At 47.0% G+C, this 25,958-nt stretch overlaps 1 protein-coding gene across 2 annotated transcripts in view; it reads left to right on the top strand.

The window, feature by feature from the left end:
• The first annotated feature begins 21,431 nt into the window (after nt 1–21,431).
• Nucleotides 21,432–25,958, top strand: part of LOC119098605 (transcription factor AP-2-epsilon) — a 43,288-nt gene continuing 38,761 nt past the window's right edge. For both annotated transcript variants that reach the window (XM_037221576.1, XM_037221578.1), the window contains exon 1: nt 21,432–21,708. In XM_037221576.1, coding sequence (XP_037077471.1) covers nt 21,679–21,708 — 30 coding nt within the window. In that variant the 5' untranslated portion in view covers nt 21,432–21,678. The remainder of the gene's footprint in view (nt 21,709–25,958) is intronic.

The raw sequence follows: 25,958 nt of genomic DNA on the forward strand, positions 1-25,958 counted from the left end.
GAGTAAGTTTAAAGGAAGCTGACATTGTTTCGAGGCCGGTAACGTAAGGAATTGGATACGTCTATGGGATATGTATGGGATAGGTCTATGGGGTAGGTCTATGGGTAAGAAATATATCAATGTTAAGAAATAACGTTATGCCACCGCGCGCTTTTCATATTGCTATAGCCTGCGATCTGCCAGCTGTTAAGTTAGCGTCCATAACCTGGGCGTTGATGTAGGAAGTCTAGCTGTTCATACTGGTCGTATTTTATGTGCTATGTCGTCTGACAATGAGTTTTGCGCAAGATGCACCTATTTAGTTAATTTAAATTGTCTTGATTGTGTTGTTGGATTATGCACGAATGTACCGATCCAAATCACTGCTGCGGTCAAAATTCCATATCTCTCACGCTAGTAATCGCTTTGGGCTTAGTTTACTTTTAAGAGTAAATTGTGATTTAACTCGGTTCTCCGAGCTGTACTCACCTAACTACTTATGTGAAACAATACGCGAAACACACAACATATATGCCTAGAAATGTAGTAGATAAAACTAGGCTTAAACGGCCCTCTGGTAATTGACTACCTTAACAAGCACCAAGAACATGCAAAGTGTATAAGCGGCAATAGATCGCAGCTAACACATATCTCAAGTGGTAGAAGTGACATCAGGATATCAATTACCGCAGACCTGGAGTGCCCGCAATAAATAGTAACTTAGTTTTGGGCCTTACCAAACTTGACCACTGGGTCATGTATTCATACAAATGGATTGCCAGAAATGAATTCAAGCGCATCATGGCGCCCACTGCCTAGAACGACCGAGTTACGGCTTAAAGACGATTCCCACATACCAATTCGCAAACTATGAAATCAAAACTTGTAAAGCTTTTCTAAGCTGCGAGAAGTAGCAGGTAAAGAAAGGCTTACAGATACTTTTTATGGAAGAGAATGAAAATTAACTGAAGTCGGAACGTGCAAAACGAAAGCACCCATAGAAATGGTAGTAGTGAAAATGTTTACGACAAATTGTGTTCCGACTCATAGGATATGTGGTGATGCTATTCTCTAACGCTTGTGAAGACAGCACCATTTGCATCCAAGCCATTTGTATGCAAATCCTTTCCTCTTTTACAATCTGACAAGCAAAAGTGCATTTAAAATCTTCTAAAAGCTCAACGACTGCTCCAAACAACGCAGACAAGACAATTCCTACCTTTGAAATGGTTTGTGTCGCGAGTTGAACTAAGTTTATGACCTCTTATCGCAAAAATCAAAATCACATACCGATCTGGCTCTAAATGCAGAATGTATGGATGTGAGAAGATGATAAAGAGATAAAATGGAAAGAAGAAACATTTTGGCTATTTGAGCCTAACCAATCTTCTGGGAGGTAAAACTGAATGTTATAGGATGTTTGATTGATGGATATTCTGGGGGGGGAGGGGTAGGGATGGATGTAGTTGTAAGAGTGGATGTTCTTGTTTACTTGCAATGAGCACAAGAAGGGACATTTTTCCGGTAAAAGCCACATATTCCTAGAAAAACATTTCGACATTGTCCAATGCATTTCTTTAGCAATCACAAATATGTTTATCGCTGGTCTCGACGTTTCACTTATAGCAGACGACACGGTTTCACAGCTCATTGAGGCCAGCACCCGCCGCGCTTAGATAATGGCTTTACGGAAGCGGAGTCTTGTAAATATGCTCATTTTAAGCATTCAACATTTAAAACAAAAATAGCGACAATAACAAAAGATGACCAGATAGTCTACTTCACTTCTGCACTCGATATCCACTACGATATCCTATGTAGCTATGTTCGAGTCGCCGAGGCATGCACATAAAAATGACTCCAAAGCTCCATCCAGACAATGTTCCCGCCCCGACCGCTTTTAAATGGCTGGCCATCCGCCTCATCCCCCCCTCCCCCCTCCCCCCAGATTTAATGCAGCTCGCCGTGCCAGTATAGACACGTCGCCGCCCTCAGATGAGCGCGTGCAGCCGGGAAAGGATTCTGGTGTCCTTTTATAGATGATACGCTTATGCTTCCCTAGAGCAGCTGGAAAAATGTCCCCACATTGTGTCTCCACTGCCTGGCTAGTGGTACGCAAAAGGTTAGGCTGGTACTCATACGAGCCACACAGTGATGCTACTGTCAGACCGGCAAAAAGGGCAGGGAAGGAGTTTTGCTGAAAGCTTCTCTTTCATCTTGATGAGTCTGGAAAGCTCGTGCTATGGGGCGAGGAAAAATTGTTTGTTTAAGCAAGGCACCAAACAGACTAAATAAACAATTCTGCGCTCCTCATCACCTAGACGTCGTGGAGGAATGCAAGGTCCAGGAAGGTCAGAAGGTAATGCGCTGGATAGGTGTGCTTCACGGCAGGATAATCATCTGCTGGTCTGTGACGACGATGTGTACTTGGACATAATGGCACCGGTCACGTGAGACCAGTTGAGCTTGCTCTGGTGAACATACCCCATTAGTGTTTCCCCGTGACTCTTTTACTGTACATAAATTGTTCAATGGTGACGCCTCCTGACCGCATTGTGGCATAAACGCACATTGTCTTATAATTCAAGCGTAGTAGGTTGAGGTACGCATATATGGTAGTGACATAACACCAATGAGTGGCAACAAAGTAAAGATATGTCGCGCATAAACATAAGCTTCTAATGAAAATATGCCCTTTTGCTCATTATGAACTACTTGAAACACATTCATATCGAAACACCCAGTAGCTATAAGGGGTAGAGGTTGAAATATAGTGCCAACGCATATTAGCACGGTGAGATTCGGGCTGCTCACTTTATCTACGTGCCGGTAGTCACTAGTTACTACAGCTGGAGACACAATTCAATTACAGTTCACATTAAATAATCCACCCACAATTTGCATTACATATGTCTACAACCTTTTATATCGGATGAATGCACTACACTGCGCACAACGTGCATAGATCAAGTGCGTAAGTAAAGCAAAGTATAGCGGTCAAGGACGGCGCTAGATCCAGCTTTAAAATATCCCTTTACCTCACCATGCAGCCTGTGCGACACTTTAGGTAGAGAAGCACATTACTTGATTATTTTATGAGATGTCATCAGATCAAATGCAGTAATGGAGCTGCTGTCGGGAGTGGTACATGCCTACGCGCAATGCAAATCAAGAGGGTGCAGGTCTAATGCATACTGCCGTTTTCCAGGGCGTACACATATCAACACAAGACCCATTGGGTTCATGTGATGTCTCCAATGTCGATGCATACCAGAAAGCAAGTTGAATTACACCAGATGGCTATCTCTCATTTGATCCACATCCTAAATTTCGTGAGACAAACACTGCAGTTCTTTTCCACCACACCCCTATGGAAAAAACCCACCCATACACATATTTCTGGGAGTGCAAGAACGCTTAAGCTGCAGGCAAATGTCAAGTACGAGCCTTGCGGCAGTTGTCAGAACAACCTCGCAGCATTCCTGATTAATTGCGATCATGACGAATTCTCAACAGCTGGCACCCAGTACAGAGACTCCAGGTCAAGACCAGAAGGACGTGAGGGCCGACATGCAAAGAAACGCTCGTCGTGCATGTCTGCGTTTGGTCCGGTAACTTAAGTCTTAAGAAAGGCAGGGCTGTGAACCGCACCGAAAGGCTATCAAGATGGCTATTTCATTAAAAAAAAACATATAAATGTGGAGCACTCCCTTTAAAGGTGGTGTTCCACATTTGTATAAAGTTTTGAACTGCGATTGTCATTCTGAAGGTCGTTCAGTGCAGCTCACAGCCATGCTCTTTTTCAGTTTTAAAGCCCTCTTGTTTCTGAGCTTGACGCCCGTAAATTTGTGCAAACGTTTTCGTGCAGACTATTTCAAAGTCGTCCAGACATGCATGACGTCATAGAAATGTCACGCGAATGCCCCACCTCGTTGGCCATGTAGTGCTCAAGGTCAAGACACATATGATCATCAAACGACTCGTGTTTGGCGTACAGCAGCGTGGTTGGTGACGTCAACGGACATTAGCTGGCTTTCGACCAACTCGCTGCGTTGAGTTCATGTTTCAAATACGAATCACGTTTTGTGCCAAATAATACATGAGATTGGGCAGTGGTTAACGTTATGATGGAAATTATGCTGAGAATTGAGTAAGAATAGAAAATGTGGATCGAATTAGGTATTGCATCATAACCTAGCATTTGAATCCAGGTAAACAATACACAATTGCAGACAGTATAACAGAACACCACGAGAAAGGGTCAAAACACGAGCAATAAGGATGTTTGGATTCAGCAAATGGGCACCAGCAAACATCCCCACCTCTCGGCAACTTGGAGTACTACAAGTGAGCCAGCCAGTCCGTTACCGTGGCAATTTTGACGCGGCCAGTCTGACAACGAATCTGACGTCATGAAAACGTCCGATGCCGTAATCAAATGATGATATGGTGAGGAACATAATCGCTAATAAACTGTTTTCACCGTGGGTTAATGCAATGACAAATTCTTAAAAAGTTTTTAAATGTTTCTGGGAAGTCTTAGCGCACACCAAGTTCTCTGGAAAGGAAAACATTGCTTCCATGCAATTCAATTAATATGTAGTAGGTGAATCACGTATTTCTAACTAATAATAAGTTACAATGAACGAAATATTTGATATACATTTATTCAGCTCACAAGCCTAAGTTAACCTGAATTCTAGAAAAAAGCACTATGTCCTGTCAATTAGAAACGTGAATCCGTCGAGGGGTTGGACCACTGGCTGCACGACTCGCTGCACTACTATTGTTTACACGTGTGCTGTGTGGAGCAGGGCGGGATTTGAGGACCACTTCATTCAAGGATCATTCATCTTGGACTATGCTACGTAGGCCCTGTAAGTCATGTAATTACTATAAGTCAAGCTCTGCAAGTATGGTAAGTAATCTCTGTTAGTACTGCATGCCTATGGAGAGAGACGCTAAAAGGATACAGGAGTTTGTTTTGTCGCGTCTCCGTCAGAGATGCCAACGAATGTTTTAAATATTTTCGGTAAGAATAGATCTGACATCATATTCGTCTATAAAACTATTACCTTGCTTATAGCCAGTACACCACGGTTTTATCAAACTAGGTATCTTTACAAATATGTTTTTAATCTCTGCGAATCATTTCCAGCCCAAAATAGCTGATGAAAGGTGCATGGGAAGTGAACGAACACTGAAAGTAAAGTTTTGAAAAGTGTTGCGCCGTAATGCTTTGTAAAAATGGCTAATACAGAAGTTTTTTGTCTAGAGCAGTCTTTTACAATTTAAAACAAACCAAGAGTTACAAGTGATCTTAATTCATCACGTCTGATGCTTGCCCAAATGTTTTTTCTTCAAATTTGGAAAGTTCGCTTCAATAGCCTCAATAGACTTTACCCTATGTCCTGCAAAATTTCTCATGCGTCCCATATATAATGCTCACCATACATACCATATGCACATACGGTGCTGACGGTCGTCGCCATAGCTTTCGTGACAATGGACTATCTAATGTTTCGAGCGTGGCATTACTCAGTCAATCGACGTTACGAGGATGCTTGACATGTGCTATGCCAACTATATCTGAAGGCAAATTAGGGCTGATGGCGATGCTCCGTAATCGACGGTCGGCTGCGGCACGTAGTTTCATAACACTGAACATGAATGTTACTAGCAGTTACGCCTGATCACTGGGGGCATAGCACTTTCATGGTTAATGTTTGACAGCTGTGACCTTTCACGTAATTAGGCTGGCTAAAGCCTACCATTCGCGGTTGGCTTAAATTAGATAGCATTTATTGCTTAGATGTTGGTAGATGTAACAAAGTAAAATAGCTACGTGATCTTATTAAATTTGTACACGACACATTAGTTGGTAAATTGTAATTGCCAGAATAACAATAATTCTCACGAAATAATTGAGCTGGTAAAATGCTGCAGACAGCACTCCAGTAAGCCCGAATATTATGATCTCTGTGGCGCCCATGCTGACCATTTATAAACAAACTGAAAGCTGCAAATGTCGGACTCTGGAGTCGGTGTCCACAGTTACGCAATACTTCGCCTGGTGTCTATCGCCGTTTTCTGCTGCGCAGCATCGTTGGAGGCGGAAGCGCCCGAAACCGCTTAACAGAACTCCCTGTTGGTGAAGTGTTACATGTTTCGCTGATATCGCAGAAAGCTGAACTTTTCCGGGAATGTTTCATGTGGTTCTTGATATCTACATAGGTGAATATAGCTGATCTGAGAGAAATTTTTTTCTGAAGAGTTGGGATAGAAGGGCCCATATTTATGTGATAGCACATGGTCTCTGCGGCCTTATATGACCGCTTTTGACTTACTATGCACAGTGAGCCAAAAGAAAGCCAAAGTTCAGATTCAAAGCAAGCCAGGCCCCTCCTAGATCAGTACCATACCGAGAAAAGAGCTTTGAGGAGGAGGGGTATGGAACCACGATCTTCCTCAGCAAAATAAAACCGACGATTTGAGATCTGCCTGCGCTTTTGAGCGACCTCATCCAGCCTTCTCAAGCTGGCTAGCTACCCAGGTCAACAGGAAGAGGATCCTGATCCCAACCGGTCCATAAATGCTCTGCTTCAGCCTAATAAGCTGCAATCTTCAGGCGGCGTGGTTAACAGCCTCGTGATGAGCGTACTGGCTACTCGAGCTTGCAGCGTCCTCGCCGTAGCCTGAGAATGGTCGCACATAGCTGTGGTCGCGAATTCGTCACAGCCAGTGGCCATGTCGACCGTACTGCGGAGGCGAGGGAAGCCATGGACCGGACGTGAATCACATCATCCACTTCACACCCAGCCACGCAGTCCCGCATGCTCACACACACGCGCGGACACATACACACACACACGCGCGCGCGCGCGCACAAGCACACACACACACACACACACACACACACACACACACACACACACACACACACACACACACACACACACACACACACACACACACACACACACACACACACACACGAATATCGAGGCGCAAAATAACGAGCAGACATCTTCAGCACGCACACGCAGACAAACATGCCAATGTATAGATCGGAAACCAGTAGTAGCAGTCAGTGTCATAAGTCAGAATTACCAGCTGCGTCCGAGCGTCTGGGCAGGGCAGTTTTCTGACTTCGAGAACCAGCGATGTTGACCTTTACCGAATGTAGAGTTCCTATATTACCTACGAGTGTTTTACCTTTCAAACTTTGTTGGTTTTGGGATTGTGGTTGTTTATTTTTGAACCAACTGTTGTTTCTAAGCAGGTACTTGTACAATGCACGAACCAGATTTTGTTACGAAAGGTTGCATTTACGTGCAAACTCCTATGATATAAAGTCCTTCTCCCTTTCTCCATTCCTCTCTCTCTCTCCCTCATCCTGTCACCTCCGTCTTCCTTTTTATTTTTCTTTTCTTGGTGGGATTATGCGTGTTAAGAAACGCCTTAGGTAACTTCACAACCATCGATTACACCTTGCAAAGGAACAAAGTTGTGCAAAATCACCTTGACATTTCGGGCGCCAAGTAACACAACTTAAAGCGTGCGAACGCTGGATGACTCGGTAAGAACAAGAGCCTCACCACTCTCACCTAAAGTCGGAGCACAGCAGCGATAGCACGAGATGATGCCATAGGGGTCAGAATGCAGCTACCTCTGCGCTGTGACCCCGTCGAAACGTAATGCACTGCTTGCATTCAGTGAGTATACAATGCTAAGCAGGCACCAGCCTGGGCCAAGTGCACTAACCGTTCAGCTGTCTGCCTTCATCTTTCGAAAGGCGAGAGCGTTCCCGCGCGTGACGCCTATGATTTGAGGGGATCCATCTCCGTACCTGTCTTGCCTATCGTCGTGTAATGAACAGCAACACCCCTCCGCTTCTGCAGGCGCGCATCTCCGGGCGTCGGCTTTGCGCTTACAAATCATCCAAAATTGCTCCCGGGAGCCTATAATTACAGACAGTAACCGGACATTTACGATAGCACGAGTGATTTCTGAGAGCACTTTATGGGACTGGAGCCCCAGCCACGACACGATAAGAAGCCGTTTTGAATATCACAGCCTCTATCATTATAATCCAGGATCAGGACAAGCACACCATAGCGTTCATCGGCCGGTTTTTCCGAGCTTGCCCGGTGTGTGGGAATTCATGCGATCCATCCGCTTCAGAGATACTTTCTTTTTTCCAACAATCATTGCCTGAGTATCGCGATATTGAAATGTGATCACGCCATCTTTTCATCTCTCGGACCCATGGCGAATAATAATTGATGCGATTGATGCCCCTAGATTGTAGCCTCAATCTACTACACGCTCCTTATTGTAGTGTAGGTCAGAGTCGACCCCGTGATGGAGGCTCAGATGACTGTCCACGGTTATCCTTCCCTTCTATCGCCCCCTTCTCCGAGAACGGGGTTGGGGTTGCCCGGTTCCCCGAGTGCTGGCTTTTGAGCTATGTAAAATGAAATTCTAACGCTCTACTAAGTGACATGCCTCACACCACGGAAATGGTGTGAAACAGTCTTATGTAAAGCCGATGTGCGAATCCAGACTGCTCTGCAGTAGTGCATAGATACTTGAGAAAAGTGGTACTTGTATCCAGCCCAAATGATCATCTTCGACATACCAAGGCGCCCGGCCCCACCTGCTGTCTGCATCAGACGTAGAAACGAAGTCGGTTTCAGCTTTGGCTTTACGGGAGCGACAGTTTTCTTCTAATGGCCTCGGGTTTGCTTCGACTTTGAGACATTTTCCACGGCTGCAAAACATTCCATCTCGCGTCTGACAACGACCACCGGCAGCCCTCCTGAGCCTGAGAACACCTCTTATTCTTTGAATAGTTCTCAACCAAAACGTTATAAGGCTTGTTTTCCATTAGCTGACTTTGTGACATTTTCGCCAGTATTGTCAATTTTCGGCACTGCTCGCGAGTAGGCTGTGACACGTGGGCCATTCGTAGAGGTCATGTCAATTGTGCCTCTTGTCAAATTGACAACCAAGTCCACTTGCTGCCGTTGGGGATAGGTTACTCAGTGGTTTAACAAATATAATTGATTTAAGCGTCATTATTAATCTCAGGCCTGATTGTGCCTGAGCAAGAGGAACAGTTCAGCCGAGGTCAAATCGAGTATGTCCAAATGTTATTTTATGGGGGATTTATAGCATCTACACTCGCAAGAAAGTTGCATTACAATCCACCACATGAGCATCATTTTGACGGGCATCTCGCGACCAATCCCAGTGAATTGCTTGTGTCAGTGTCACGCTGAGGTAGATAAAAATAAAACAAGTCATTATCTATTGGCTTGGTTTGGTGCCGACATCTTGCATTGATGAAAGATCGCTTCGCTTATCGTAACCTGATTGCAAGCGACACTGATCTAGATCTGACGAAGGTCAGGCAAGGTGATGACTTGGCGATGAGGGTGAATAATTAGTGTCTGTACGCAGGATCTGAGCCGCCCTGACATTGCCTGTGATTGTAATTGTGTTAGGGGTCATGTACAGCTTGAGAATATTCGTTCGGCCCTGGCCTTCATTGCGCAACACCTGCATTGTGATTATTGTTCAGTATATTATAAAACATTGTGACCTCATTTGGCCTGACGAAGGTCTTTCCCATGGTTTCAAATCAGTCATATGCAAAAAGTTCGCCATATTGCACCAGATGTCGTTCATCACATCACCTTAAAGTGGGCGGTTATCAAATAGCAAATAGAAGAAATGTTTCGCCTCAGAAGCAGGTATGACCCGGACAAAGGTGATAATCTAAACTATTATCGAAGGCAATTTTTCGGAGCATTATAGCTGTTTTTATCCGACCATCGTTGCAAAAATGCAGAGCGTAAGTAATAACCGTTGCAAAGATGATTGTTGCAAAACAGCCTGTTTGACCCCAACAACTCCGCTCGAGCTTTAGAGGCCACAGATTGACCCAAGAGGAGAACAGGTGCAGTTGAGCAGCTTAGACGATGGTCATTATTTCTTTGTTTTCTGCGTAATTTCACCTGGCTCTGCATTCCTGCTACCGGTAGTGGGACTATTTATCATAAAATCAGATGAACATATAAAATGTGGTGATCTTCCTATGACCCTAGAGGCTATTCAATTGCCACGGGCCCAAAAAACGCGGACATTTTCCAAACTGGAATGCAACAAAAGGACCGTCGTGGTTATACAATTCAGTCTTTTGGGGTTGAATATATATCAGCAAGAGCAATTCTTCTCACTCCCGGCATAACCCCTTTGGGGTTCCTATCGTGACACGGAAGGTCACATTTGACCCGAAAACAAAACGATGTAATTAGATAGCTTAGACACCGATAAATGTGTTGGCTTTTATCTCGATACTCAATATGTCTTATCTCAGAAGCTTGTAGGGGAAGCAGGGGGAGGGGGATAGGGTCCAAAAATTCTGACATGGATATAGTTCAAAGATGGCCTCGTTGGGCGAGGCTAGCCAGTTGATTTCGGATTTGGTTTTTGCTTTGCATTTTTAGTCGATGGCTTGGTTATCGGCTTCGAACAGTTTTTGAGCTATTGCTCCGACTTTGACGTTGTTACGGTGATTTCTTCCCTGCAGTTGCGAATCTATTTCACAGAAAGTCTTGCCGTCCCGTCATCCCGATATGCCACACAGCTTTTCGAGACCGCAAGCATGCATGGCTGAAAATAATAAAAAAAAACAGTCGGGCATCCTCGGGACAATTTAACACCTGAGGTCCGGCTGAGAACCAAATGTTGGAAACTTTGTGCACATACCATGACACGAGATAAGAGTTATAGTTCGAAAACATCGCTATCCATAATGCCGACATATCGTCGTAATGTCTCCGCGAACCACTGATGATGTTTTCTGATTTCATACACTTTCAGCGCCCTAGAACTCTTTGTAGTTGCAAAATTAAGTTGTGCATTACGTCTGGCCTTCGCTTCGGCCTCGTGGTGTTTAACTAATGAGTTCGTTCTTGGCTTCGCGTTTCTTAAGTTCGAAACGGCTAACTTGGACTTCGGCTTCAGCTTCGCGTGTACACAGTTCAAAACCACTGGCTCCCGACTCTGCTTCGCAATACCCAACTTCAAAGTCACTGGCTTCGGCTTCGTCCTCGGCTCCACGCCATCGTCTTGGCTTCGGGTCCTCCTTTGGTATCCCTAGCCTACATTCGCCCCCACGCCTGGTCCGTGTCTTCACTCCCGCTGCGAGCGAGGCTGCAGCTCCAGCCTTTGTACGGCGCCGCGGCCGCCTGCCGTAAGCGAGCGCGTGTGGCCCACTCACGCCGCCGGAACTTCCGATCTCATAAAGTCAGCGGTGTGAACGGCACCTGCCCGCCGATTCACACCGGCCGCCCAGAACGTCCACATTCCGGCGCAAGTGCCTGGGAAATGAGCGGAACGGATCGGCGACCGCGCGTCCCTGCAGAAGGCAATGACCGCGTCCGGTCCAGCCCTGCACGCTGCGGAAGGGGAGCTTTCACGTCCTATGTTCCACGTTGTGACGGTCCACGCGCAGCGACGCGCGTGGGTCAGCTGACAGCGCGCGGAAACGGCGGGGCGTCCGATTTGTGCGCGTGCTGGGATAGCTGGTCGCTAGAAACCGTCATTTAAAAGATGTTTCTTTCTTTTAAAGGAAGCTTTTCCATATACAGATGTTTCTTTCAGCAATTGTGTGGGCTGTTGCTCTCTAGGAGCACGCCGTGCGGATACTTGGTTGTCGTGGTTGTGCGTTCTTTTAGGGAACGCGACGCACGTCGTCACCTCCGTTTCATGGAGCGGCGCTTTGATCTATATTTTTAAGAGCTGAAAAGCATTTTACACAATGCGCACATCTCTTCTAAATGAAAGTATTTATGGACTGGTTGTAAAAGGCACAGCAGAGAGAGCACAAAAACGACTGAAAATAGAGGCATAGCTTTTTGAAGATTGTTTAAGCTTCTACTAGCTCGTTGAATATACATATATATATATATATATATATATATATATATATATACATATATCAACCGTGATGCACGTCGTCATGCCCATGTTGCCGTCTTGTGATCCGTCGGGTGAGGCCGCGGCTTGGTTTTCAGCCTAGGGCATGGAGTTTTGAGAGCTCTCATAAGAAAACTAGAGGAGCCCATTTATGGTGCTTAAGTAAAAAAGCGGGCCTGAGGGAGGGGCGGGCTCCCGGTCCCCTTTTGGCTGCGCCTCCACCGTGTGTCCCTTTGCCGTCGTGTTGTCAATGTTGTGGTCTTGCTAACAATTTCTGTCCTCGGAAGCGTGTCGAGCCGGCCAGTTCCGTTTCTAGCAATGGTCTGAACGACCTCCTACGAAGTAAAGGGCTGACACGCGCACACCGTACAGCGCAAATGCCTAGACAAACCCGGGGGGGGGGGGGGGGGGATAGCGTAGTGTGGAAAAACATGGCTTTGTCGGAGATATAGATCTACGCCACCTCGCCAACTAGTCGAATGGCACTGCTTTGCCAGGCCGGACACAGCACGCCTCCTGCCCCGATCTGTCCGCGTATCCGTCAGGACATTTCACACCTGCGTGAAAATGTGCAGTGCAGACACGCCTGCCCCAGACCAGCTCTGGGCTCGGCTCGTCGTCCATATTCCGGCCGCCGCTCGGGGTCCGGCTAGCGGACTGGCGACGTCGACGGTCCTGTTAGGCGGCCCGTGAGAGCGCCGGGCCGCCCCTGTCGGCCGAATTCCCGCCGCGCGCCCGCCCGAGCCGGCGCGCTGCTGAATCAGAGGCCTGATGACGGCCGCCGGCGGCCACTCGGCTGCAGGCGGCGCCCGAGGCCCGCACCGGTGGAAGCGCCTGGTGACATCTACCGCGCATGCGTGGAATGGCGCATTGTCATCAGTTTTATGAGGAAGATCCAACAGTACGGGTAACAACAAATTCTCGGCTGAAAAGTTTTGGACATTTCGGTGACCTATTTTTGGGCACAGAGATTTTGATGCCAGAGTCGGCTAACTCTACTCGAGAAGCTACGCCGAGCGTTTTACGCTATCTGCTGGTCTCACGCTGCCGTACGGTACCGTGGTCCATCTTGCGTGTCAGGTATGCTGTTACCTAACCAAAAGGCTATGCAGTTATGCTCGAACGCAGCTTTAGAAGTAATTGCCTGGTTATGTGCTCTTCGGATGTTTTATGGATGGTTAATGCACATACCTATCCAATTGAGCCATCCGTGCTCTAGTCATTTTCAGGACACCGCTAAACGCGTTCTTCACAAATTTGATGGCACCGGCTCTGCACAGCTCGTCGAGCGGCCGGGCTGTCCGCAGCGTCCAGTGTCAGGGACTGTCGCGAACTGTCAGGGACTGTCGCGGACTGTCAGGGACTGTCGCGGCGCGCAGCCGCGTTATGCGACGAAACTCGTGCAGCCCCTGGGGGCTCTCCCACCAACTGGGGCAAACCGCAGGCTGGAAACTTTACCGGCGACCGCACATGGCTCGCGCCTCGGGCTGGTTCGCCACCGCAGGAGAGACACGAAAGCAGACGCGAGACTTACAATCCATGCAACTGACTGTGAGAGTGTCCGCTAGAATTTTTTTCCAAGCGAGACTTCGCAGGTGTAATTGAAATGTTTTAATTTTGACTTACCGGGGACACAATAGTGCACTGGACTAAACAGGCCGAACATTCCTAAGATATTTGGTCAGTTGTGCGTGGGCTGCTGTCGTTCTAAGCGGCTTTAAACATTTAAAATTCAAATATGCATGAGCAATGTCGGTGTACATAGTTTTGAATGCATTAATAGCGTGGAAAAGAACGCGAGCACACCACCACCATTGAAAATGCTTGAGTAACAGCCCTCCTGAGCTGACCAAGCTGAACAGTACAAACAACTTTGGTACCGCATGGACAACCGCATATGGTACGATTATATACTTACTCATGTGTCCAAATTAACTCTGGCAATCTCAAGATGTTGCTCACTCGTCACATTAAGCCATCACCATAAAGCCAAAGTACCGTGAATCGACGACTTTTTCCCCGAAACATTTACACCGATCGAATTCTAACGCGAACTTCAGGAGGGATATGGCAATTGTCCACTGACTGCGCTCAAGAACTGCCATCTGTAATTAACTGTTTAAACTGGTCGCTTGATAATAATACGAAGTTATTTTTCTTATGTTGAAGGGTTTTCTTACGCACAACTAAGAGAGGTCTTCAACCCCTGGCTTTTCCGCGATAAGAGCTCATGTCCATAGCTGTCATGCTTAATTATTGACTTACAACATACCAGAATGCATTGGTTAACCGACATCGTGGGGTAAACATTGGTTATGTTTTCAATAGTTCTCGTTTCAAAGTGTTTCTGGTCCCGCGGTAAACAGGGCTTAGCAAAGATGAGGAAAATGCATTACAAAGCAACGGACATAGTAACCCAGAAAATGTTCGCAACTTGTGTAGACACTGTCGCTAAAAGATGGCAAAATGATGACTTATCATTCATTAAAATACCAACACCCGAAACAGTTCCATGCTAAGGGCTGAACAAAACATATCGGCTAAGCCGAAAGGACACAACGCCTTGAATAAAATACAGCTAATGTCGAGAAACCGATTCTAAGCACCGCTTGTGGGTGCCATGCATTTCACGCAAATTCCCCATGGCAATCGCCTTGTGGTCTCTAATTTCGGTTTCATCGTTCTGCCGGACCGTGACAAACTCATCCTTGTCAGAACACGTCCGGCTGATCTCGTCCGACTCGTAGACCAGCTTTACCTTCATTTTGTCTACATCAGGATCTGCTCAGGCCTTTCCTCGCATTGGGAACCTCTGGCAAAAGACTGCAGCTTTTTGAGCTGGAGGTTTTCCCTAACCATCTATAAAGTCGGTTCATAAAGACTGTCTGTCTGATCCAGCGACAACGGTGACAGGATACAGGTAGAGAGCAACCTCTCGTTGTCGGTGCCGTTACGGATCAAAGCGTTCAGCTGTTTCAGCATCTGGTCTACCTGAAACGCAATAAATGTTTAAGATTCAAATACAAACATGCGTATTCAAAGACATCAGCATTGATGCACAGACCCTTATGCAAAACTGCAGACAAATGGGTAACTCACGGGAACATTTCAGACATTTTTTTACCTCACCGAATCGCTATCGTCAGCCATTCTTTTCCCATTCATGGTAGCTCTTCTGGTGTTGTAATCTGTTCACTTAGCAACATTTTCAACTAGCGCAGCAGTGATCCCAACTCCCGTCTGAGCTCTTTGGCTTCCTTCTAATAACCTCTGTGCTTTGGCGAGGCTTTAAATGGATGCAGGGCTATTGCATTGTATAGGAAAAACGCATTTCATTTTACGTCAGCTTTTATGAAAAAGTGAGTGCTCTTCATTTTTGAGCTGAACAAAATAGCAATGTAAACGTCCAAGAGATCCAAACAGGTTACGTGATGTTAGGTCATGATGCAATACTTTTGAAAATCAGGAAAGAAAAAATTGGCTATCCCAAATACAAATTAGAGAGACCCAAAAGATGCTTTGGCTCATTTCGCTTTCAGCGGTATGAAGCCTGCAAGATATTCATGATTGATAAATGAATCCACCACAATAATTCTTGCGTGATTTATAGGCTACCAACGATATCTTCGTCAGTTGGCCTGGTAAAGATACTCAAGGTCATAACTCTTTACCGTTGCTCTGGGTTTTCTGAAAACTGTTGTGTTGGGTGGGATGCGGGAAATAGGACATATTCATAGAAGAATTCTCGCAGAAGATACAACATTTGGTAAGTGTGCCGCTGTCGATATGTCATAACATGATTCTCCTAGCTCCCTCAAAAATCCAAAACTTTCAGCGTGGGCTTGTGTTCAAGTTAAAAACACATGCTCGTGCGATCAGCGTCAGAGACCTCAACGTGTCCAGTTAGGAGCGGGATTTTTCATACATAAAGCTGAATGGAAAATGCACGCACAAGAGTGTAGTGTATAGCATTTCTCGTAACCTCTGCCCGGGCATATTTTATGTAGGAGAGAAAATCGTGGCACTCGTGATCGGTGTGATGAACACGTTGGATAAGCGCGTTTACGGGAAACGTGCAGTCCAATATGAGGACACTGCGGACAGAAATGCAGCAGTGGGGCATACCACAACAATACCAGCTTTAAGATACATGCATATATCAATTTTAGGAAAGCAGACCTCAATATCTCAGATTCATTCAAGATCACTGCATGTTTGTAAAGATCTTACAAGGCTAAACCCACAAACGTCATAATAGGGCATAGTTTGAGCAGCACCATTGAGGTAATGTGCGTTTAGAAAAATATGTATATTCTTTGTGATGAATGCTTTTGTTCGCTTCCCAATAAACTGCTATCTTGATTCTCTGTACGGGTGATCAAAATTTTTCGGCTCCGTCGTCCGTGTTTCGGGCAGCACTTAACGGTTCCGTTATCGGGTGATATGACGTGAAAACCTGAACACACGGGATTTCCCAAGTTTCGTGCAATGTTCGTGGCGTCTGATGTCGATTGCAAGTTATTTCCTTACATGATGCTTGACATGGGTCAACGCATTGGCAGCAGCAGTGGCACGCATTCGGCATGCTCGTGCACGCGTCATAAAGATATAAACCTGCTCATATCCGCTCTCCGCCCTTCTGGCCTGAAATGCTATGGTCTCCTCGGTCACGCTGCTTGTCACACGGGAAATGACTGCGCTGGCTGCATAATGAGGGTGGGGGTGGGGGTGGGGGTGGGGGGTTATGAAGCTTGCTCTGGTGACGAGGAAGAGCCAGATTTGTTTAGTGTTGACCTCTCGGACAAGTTAGCGACGAGGGTGATCCAACTCTTACTGGTATGGATGGTCATTCCACTTCGTACAATTGCAGTCGTTTCTGGTGACCCTGTAGGCAAGCTGTCCAGGTATTTCGTCAATATTGGAATTCATATTTTTAGCTAGTCTCTGCTAACCTGGCTAACATAACACGTATTTCGAGAGTGTGCACGATGTGTTTCTGGCTTAGCTTACCACAGGCGGAGTCGCTTTCACCATGGATGTGGCGAATCTGTATGGCAACACTCCCATACATGATGAAATGAATATGGTGATGTGTCTAATAGAGGAAAACCTGGGTAAATAGAGTCTTATGGTATCAGTACAGTTGAATGTACTAAGCTGCTGACGTACATATTTGGAAATAAACTAGTATGTTTCGAGAACTCGGTGAACAGACGAAATACTCGGCGATGGGCAGCTGCTGTGCGCTATATCTAGCTGTAGGATCATTCCACGCCACCTCAACCAACGAAGGATCACTTTTGACACTTGACCATTTTGAATTTTGACAAAATCTTTAGCTCTGAAAGCGATTATGAGAAAATGCAGCGATTGGGGAGCTGTGTTTGAGTTTAAGACGTTTTCTCATTTGTCTTGTTTTGAGAACAGTTCCTTCTGAACAACCGTATCTAGGAAAGAGCTAAACACAGACTCAAATGTCAACATCGAGACGGTAGAATTTTCAAGCACGGATACATGCTAAGTACCAGAATGTTAAAAATATAAGATACACATGTATGAATCACATGCTAAAATTTTCCAACCGAATTTTCAGGATCATGACGCATAATGCATGAAAAAGCACGGTTTTGGGGTATCCGTACATTTTCCCCTCACCTTGAAGAAAAGCAGCATTGCCATTTTTACACCGATTTATCCATCGAGCACTGAATCAGTCCTGCGTGCAGCGGCAAGCCGCCACTCTCCCCTCACCCAGCTGACCCTCCCCCTAGCGTAGGGTTTCTGGTGTGGTCCGAGGCGGCGCCCATGGGGAAGGGGAGGGGCAGTTGATGATGCGTGGCCCGGCAGGGGTGAGATAAATAACACCTGGGCGCTCCGATCAAACTAATGACTTACAATGTGCGCGACTATTCAAGCCGAGTCTGCGTGACGGAGATCACAAAGTGTGATACTTTGGCCATATACTGCACTGTGACCGCCCGGCTGAGCAGCACTTCTGTGTCTAACGTACTCGCAAGAAGCCAAGAAGCTACAAAGGGCTGGTCAAAATGAACTGTTCCTTTAGTGACCCCAACCATTGCCATCAAAGAGAATTCACTCGAAAGCGTATAATAAAGCCAGTGGAGCAACATTTGCGTGCTGTCCTGGCACAGTGATCAGGCGTTAGTGAAAGTGTGGTAAAAGCAATATGTCCGAAGCACGAAGACAATGTATTTATGTAATATGAGAAAAGGAATACATTGTCCCAGCGGTGGAGACGCGCGCCAGTTTAAAAAAGAGCATCAAAAGATAGAGAAAACGACGGTACTGATTGGTATAAGCTGCATTCATCCGGAAGCACAACTCGCACCACGAGCTTATGGAAGCTGAGGAATCCCGACGCACGTGTTGAAGGAAGCAACCTACCAGGTAATAGCTTCAGGCTGGGCAGTCCTGACGGTACCCTGGTGCTCACCACCAGCAGCATCAACACCTCTTCACCACGCGCGTGATCAGACTTGCTCTCATTCGAACCACACCCGGAGACCGCGATAGCAGCAGAGTAACTCGCTGACATGGAAAACCCCGGAAATCGATCGATGAGCAAACGCAAATCAGTGATTTTGCATGGATGGCCTGCCGTATTAAAGGGAAGGTTTTATCATGATCATTAATGGCAATGGAGATGAAAATCAATTCACTTGATAAACAGCACTTTTTACTTTCCTAAACGAATGCATGCTGCATTCATTTGAAATTAAATGGTAGAGACTTGGTGAACTGAAAGAAACAATGTACGTATGCGTAAAAATGCTCGCAATAACGCGACAGAAGATTAAATGCCACTGCGGAATTTTTTATTGGGTATTTAGATTGCCCCAGAGCAGGCAATTTGTACTGCATCATTGTAACTTCATATCAAAGGCCGCAATGTCCGTACATCTCCTGATCTGGCTCCCAATTCTTCAGGACCTACAGCTTTCTTGATATTCGAATAACAAAAGCCACAATGGTCTTTTCAGCAGCTTGCACGTAAACGTTCATGACGGTGTACTGAGCAATATCCATTGTAAACTTGTATTATCCAGACAGTAACCCTACGTGTTACAATTTCGTCCAAATCCCAAAGGGTCAGGTGGCATCGATTGGTTGAGTTGGTACGAGTTTGAGATCGTGCACCTCAATAAATGGGATAAACACATTGCTAGATGGTGCACGTACCTGAATTTTACGCCCACCAATTCGATCCCATGGGCCCAAATTATCAAACGATAGAATAATAAAGATAAGATGGACCTCAAGATCTCAGAATCACGGCACATTTGTAAGCTCTGCTGGATGCCGAACACACAAATGTCATCATAAACATACCAGCACACAGAGGTCATTACGCAACCGGAATTCGAACCTGGGTACCCAACGTAGAAAATGAAGGCACTAACCGCTCGACCTATCAAAATAGCCGGAAGGCCTCCCTGCGGGACAGCTTTTGTGAAATATGTGTGTTTCATTTTTCATGTTTTGTGATCAACTGTTTACCATTATTTGGTTCGTCACTAATTGATTATTTGCGTTACGTTTTTGGTTCAACAACACAAAATCACAGCTGACTTGAGTATGAAATAACGAATAGGTACATGACAAAATAAAACGCCTCAGCGGTAAGAATGTGCAGCTGTTTTGATGGCCCTGACGGCGAGCCATTGTTTTGCTTCTTCTCACCGTATTCTCTCTGCATTTCAGATTCACTGCCAACTTAACCCTCGTTCTTATATTGCCAGCGTGAACGGGGTTTTATAGAAACATGTCATCATCCAAGACAAATACCATTTTCTCCGAATGCCCTAGCTGAGAACAAGGAGTAAGAGATGAAGTGATTAAAAGTAAAAACTACATAGACAGATCCCCAGCTGTGCTTATATCGATCCGCGATGCCATTCCGACCCCGTCGTGTTGCATAACAATGCAATACGCCGTTCGCCGTAACCCATATCACCAAATTTATCATGTTGTCATATGCTGACATGGGATGATCGCTAACTTTATTTGTTAACTTTGTATTAACTTTGTTTGTTAACTTTAACTTTGTTTGTGAAATTTGTTTGCTAGCTTCATTAGTTTACTTCACATACATTAAATATTGATTTAAATACACTGAACGGATTGAGCTGCTCTCTCGCTAGGTTTGACACTTACATATTGCAAGCAAGCCGCCGTGGGGGAAACGAGCACGGCTGGCTTATGCTTAACAAGCCATGAAGTATGCAGTGTCCTCGTGTTTTTCTTAAACAGTCAATTTCAAGCCAGATCAAGCACGTCACCTTTCTCCCACTGTTTCATTGTATGGGCATCTCGGAGCCACCCGACAAAGTCTGGCCCCTTACGCAGTCCCATCTGCCCTGACAATGCTCACCTTCCCAAATCCACATATCCTGTAATTTCCCACTGTTGCACGCATCCTAACGCCCCTCATCGGCCCGCCTGTCCGGTTACGTCTCACTGTCCCACCTCCATCGGCAGCTCCTACTGGCCCACCTTCACTAGCACCTCCCGGGCCCACCTTCGCTGGCACCTCCTCTTGGCCCATCTTTCCAGGTGCATCCCACTGTCCCACCTCTTTCGGCACATCTCGCCACCTTTCCGGTACCTTTCACCGTTCCACCCCTCCTGGTACCTCCCACTGTTTCATTTCGTCCGGTACCTCCCACTGTACCACCTCTCCCGATATCGCCCCCCCCCCCCCTACCCATTCTCATATATATCGGCCCTTCACGCTGCCCCGCTCTGGGCTCATCACATCCCACCTCTTCCGGCACCTCCCCCAGTTACACCTCTCCCAGGAACTCCCCATCCCACCTCTTCACGGCACCTCCTCCAGCCCCACCTCTCCCGGAGCCACCAATCCCACTTCTTCACGGCACCTCCTCCAGTCTCACCTCTCCCGGGACCACCCCATCACACTCCTTCACGGCACCTCCTCCAGTCCCACCTCTCCCGGGACCGCCCCATCACACTCCTTCACGGCACCTCCTCCAGTCCCACCTCTCCCGGGACCGCCCCATCACACTCCTTCACGGCACCTCCTCCAGTCCCACCTCTCCCGGGACCGCCCCCATCACACTCCTTCACGGCACCTCCTCCAGTCTCACCTCTCCCGGGACCACCCCATCACACTTCTTCACGGCACCTCCTCCAGTCTCACCTCTCCCGGGACCACCCCATCACACTCCTTCACGGCACCTCCTCCAGTCCCACCTCTCCCGGGACCGCCCCATCACACTCCTTCACGGCACCTCCTCCAGTCCCACCTCTCCTGACACCTACCCGAGTCCCCCGTCTGCCCGCTCCCGCTCGCCGTCGCCGGCCGCGTGTTCGGGCTGGCCGTCGGCAGCACCAGGAGCCCCGGGCAGGCGCCGCCTCCGCCGCCGCCGCCGCCGCCGCCCGGCGCCGGTACAGTCCTGACGCGTCAGTACCGGCCCGGCAGCTCAGCGGGTGGCGCGGCGCTGACCGGGGCAGCACGCGGACGGCGCAGGTGTCGACGGTGCAGGGTGCTGGTCCCAGCGAGCTGCGCAAAGGGCGAGAGACGGTAGAGAGGCACCAGTGTGGACCGGACTGACGAGACGCGCGCCGCACGAACGTTACCGCCACCGAAGTGAAAGAGTCAGGAGCTACCGGCGTTTGACGTTCGGTGCCCGGCTCGACAGACCGAAGACGGCGCGACCGGAAAATCGCATGCTCAACCTGGGCAACTACCCGAAAATGGTAAGAGTGAGCACGTTTGATGCACGTCGTAATGGTAAGAGTGAGCACGTTTGATGTACGTCGTAATGGTTGCCTCGAATGGTATCTGGTATCGACTGGTATCGACTGGCACTGACTGGTATCGACTGGTATCCGATCGACAGTGTTTGACGTAGCTGTCTTCACAAACAGGACTTGAGCCGAATGTTGCACGCCTTAAAAATAAATACGTAAATCATCCGGTACTGCTTCACATTGTGGTGAATCGTATGACTTTGTGCAAACCACATGCTTTTGGGATGAGGGGCAGGCTGGTCTTTCCTGAGCAAACCATTTGCTTTCTGTCCGCTCAAAATGACATGATGGGAACATGTGGGGACGAGACATGGGGGCACACACGCCTGCGCGCTGCTCCACAAAAATATCGCTGGGGCTAGAAAGACGCACCATGCGACTGAGGTTTCGAAAATCACATGCTTAGATACTTATTATCCTGTTGAATGGGTGAGTATGCCAACAAATGGTTTAATTTCGGTCCTATCTGGTGCTTGTCGTTTCAAGATGTGAAGCATTTTGAAGCCAAATTTGATGTGCGTGTTCAGCTGAATGAGCCTTATTAATGACTCCTGTGGCTTCATTCGCTTTCTGATGGTGTTCATTTATCTTGGATGTTCATTTTTGTCTAATACGTCCGACATTCACATGAATTATGGTCTTGGCATCGGAAAGTGGTGATGATGCGTGCAAAACCGCACGAGATTGCCAGATAGCGGCTTATGAAGAGGTCGGATCAGTGGGTGAGTTTGATATCAAATCCATCTGCATGAAAGTGGCATTGGACTGCATCCCGAAAGCTATCCAGCATTTGCTGCAGTTAGGTTTAAATCATGCCTTCTCTGCTTTTTTATTCGCAATTAGTGACATAACTCACAAGAAAGCCGCGCCAGGAATCAACGATTGTAAACGCTGCTTAAAGATTAAAGTTTTGGCAATGCTAAAAGGATGTCAAAATGAGACCATGGGTTTCTTTCTTTCGGCCATGCCAAAATGAGACGATAGATGTTGACCGATAATAAGCATTTTGGTTTTCTCGAGAGCCTTTATGCTCCAACGCGCCGCCTGGTGGTTGCAATTTTAAGTCCTTGGACGTGTCTGATGTCAATATCTGGTCAGAAACTTGGGTTATCGAGGTAAGGTCTCAGTGGCGTGACTGACTGCGCATTCGTAGGAGGAGTGGGCGTCCGGAGTTGTCTCACACGCATCGGTGCTGTACTTAAAGCTCAGCACACTGATGCTAATGGATTTGTGCCACATCATAGTAGAACAATTCAAGCTTCGGTTTACGAAAGTTATGAGAAAATATCCTCACACAACAAATGCTGAGCGTGGGTCTTAATTACAAAACCTTTCATATTCATGGTTGAAGATTTGCTTCCGCGGGTTGCTGAGGGATCACAATCCTGTCATCCCAGTACAAAACGGATGTCCTAGACTGTTAATCGTAGACTGGTGGTGAGTCAAGAAAGCTGCCGTGCGGTCCTAGGCTGCAGCAGTGCAATGCACGACTGCGCGAATGTCCACTGTAGATATAGCACAATGGTAATGCTATTTGAGCTGCCCAATGAGATCGGTCCACTTTTGTTCGGTTCAAACAAACGGTGTGTCCAGACAATGTCCAGACACTAGTGTCTGGACAGTTGGTTGACCTGACAGCCATTTTCTTCGTCTGGCAAAAACTAAGTGACAGTTATTTAAATTTCTGCTTTTCAGGTGTTGAACTTTATAGAAAGGTATGCCTCCAAAAGCAGAGATGTGGATCTCCAATGAAATATCGCGAAACCCAAGCTGACCGACCATTTGATTTGCAGATGTTTGCAACTCTATCCGGAATGTAAACCTGGTATGACTTGATCGAAATTTCCCTTTGGTAGCTGGCTAGCCATTTAGCGTGATCAAGGTTGTGAAAGCTGCATTAGGTTTTGAGCTTTTCAGCTTAACGCTTATTAAATACTAAACGCTCGTGGATCGCTGCATTTGAGTTTAACTTATCAGTTTTCTAACAGTTGGATGAAAAAACACACATGAACGGCCTCGCTGAATCCTGACAGCCGGGCAGACTTGCCATCCAAAGCTCCTCTGGCTGCGCATCATCCTCCAGTAGTCGTGAAATCAGGAACAACATATTGCGTACATGCAGCTGCCGAGTACTCCACATAGGCAACAGGCAAAAGATCGCCAGGTAGCAGGCTGTAAAAGTGATGCAAATTACTAAACAATTTCACGACGTGACAGCTCAGTGATCCACCCAGTGTTTAGTAAATTGGTGTTTTTGTACATTCCTAGTGAGAGATGATGGACAGGTGTCTCGCCCCATCTTTCCACGCTCCCCGAGATCAAAGGCACGTACATGAGACGTACGTAGGGTTGGCTCAAGTGTTCCAGTGACAGGAGGCGCAGTATGACCCTTGCGCAATCGGGAACTTATCAGATTTGCATTTGCTGCTATGCAACAACAATATTTGTATTATCAGAGAGGTGATCCTTGAGAGATTGTATTATCAGTGAGGTGACCTTGCATGATCTAAGCGGCATTATTTTACCCATACCAAATTATGTGCAAATGCATCATGCCATGCACATCCGAGTATGGTACCCTTCACACACACACTTCGAACACCTCTAGGGGAAAGTAAACTGAATAATAACTTTATGTGGTCAAATGATGATCTCCCCAATCCAAACACGACACTGACAGGATGCTAAACTATATCTATTACATGATAAAATCTAACAGCAGATAACAAGCGATGCATGGGCAATATTATTTAAATTAACACCTTGTAATGAATAGTGACGAACTACGAAAATAACAAAAACTCCGCCACCTTTTTATGATGTATGGCACTTACTCTTTACTACGGAACAGCCAGGCTGAAATCACCCAGCAAACCGACCTTTTAGAAGCCTTTATCAGCGGCACACCGCTGCATCCCTGACTGAACGTTCCAGAGCAGCCTTGGAAGCAGGTGCACAGCTGCTCGGTTCGTACAGACTGCTGACACCGGCGCCTGGTGCCGCCTGTTTAAACCGTTACATTTTGCCCGGGCAGCATCACGACGTGGGTACGGGCTGCTGTTCGAGGCGCATTGTGTCTGGCCGTGGAAGATTGGAGCATGACGGCAGCCGTCCTGGGAATGTTTCTTCATTAACATGGGTGCCCGTGGGAAGTTCAGCCATATGCTGCAAGAAAGATCATGTCACGGACAGGCGGTGACAACAGACTTCCAGCCAAGGGCTCGTTAGAATGTATATACTTTTGCTTAACATAGTAGATAGGGAGCTTCTGGTGCAAAGCTGGCAATTCCACTGGTTGTTTTTGATAATTCTCTTGTCAGCGTACGTAGCTATCTAAATTTATACTGTGTGACATGCTTCACACGTAACTTACGTTGTGAACCATAATAGGTCGCACGAGCACTCATAGTCGACTTTATCCTGCTTCTTTGGGACAGACGTCCCAAATTCCGGTCAGTCAGTTTTGTTTTCTTCCCTGGAGCCCACTTCTGCGTGATTTGGGCATGATATTGTGTTTGCCTAATTGCTTCAATCTCTGCTTTGTTTTAAACACGCTTGTAATACGCCCGGGGAAGTTCATGACCACACAATGAACATTCCTCTTGCGTCCACCTGTTGTCGACGTTCAGGCAAAGCCGTAGTGTCTACCGATCCCCGGCATGTAGTGTGACGCCTGCTGGACTGCTACCATTTGGACCGCGCAGCTGCCTGCAGCGGCGCCAGAGGGTGGCATCTGGAAGACCCGGGTTGACCGGACAACGGCCGTCGGCCGCTGCTTCCCCAGTCATCACCGGTCTCCGCAGCCACTTTCAGTGATGTCTGGTGGATCCTCATACCCGCCTGTCCCTCCAGCCATAACACTCCACGCAAAAAGGGAAGCCGAAAAACGACCACTCCCGGCCATCCCAGGGCGCTCGGAGGTCATGGCTTCAACAGAAGAGCCGGGCAAAGAGCGGCGAGCGCGGTGAATCATCTGCGGGCTTTACCGATTACGCAAGGGTAAAGACGCCAAATTATCAGTTCCTGGGCAATCTTTCATCACCAATGACACCCTCGGACTCATTAGTCCTACCATGGAATATTTTATGGAGATGAGGGCCCAAATTGTTTACCGCATGCAAATCGCGTCGAAGAAGACATGGTCCTCTCTTTGTGTTGGCTGGCCACGATAACCGGCGTCCAGCCGGCTCGAGCCT

The sequence above is a fragment of the Pollicipes pollicipes genome, unplaced genomic scaffold (genome assembly GCF_011947565.3).
Source record: "Pollicipes pollicipes isolate AB1234 unplaced genomic scaffold, Ppol_2.1 Scaffold_4740;HRSCAF=5597_pilon_pilon_pilon, whole genome shotgun sequence".
NCBI lineage: Eukaryota > Metazoa > Arthropoda > Thecostraca > Pollicipedomorpha > Pollicipedidae > Pollicipes > Pollicipes pollicipes.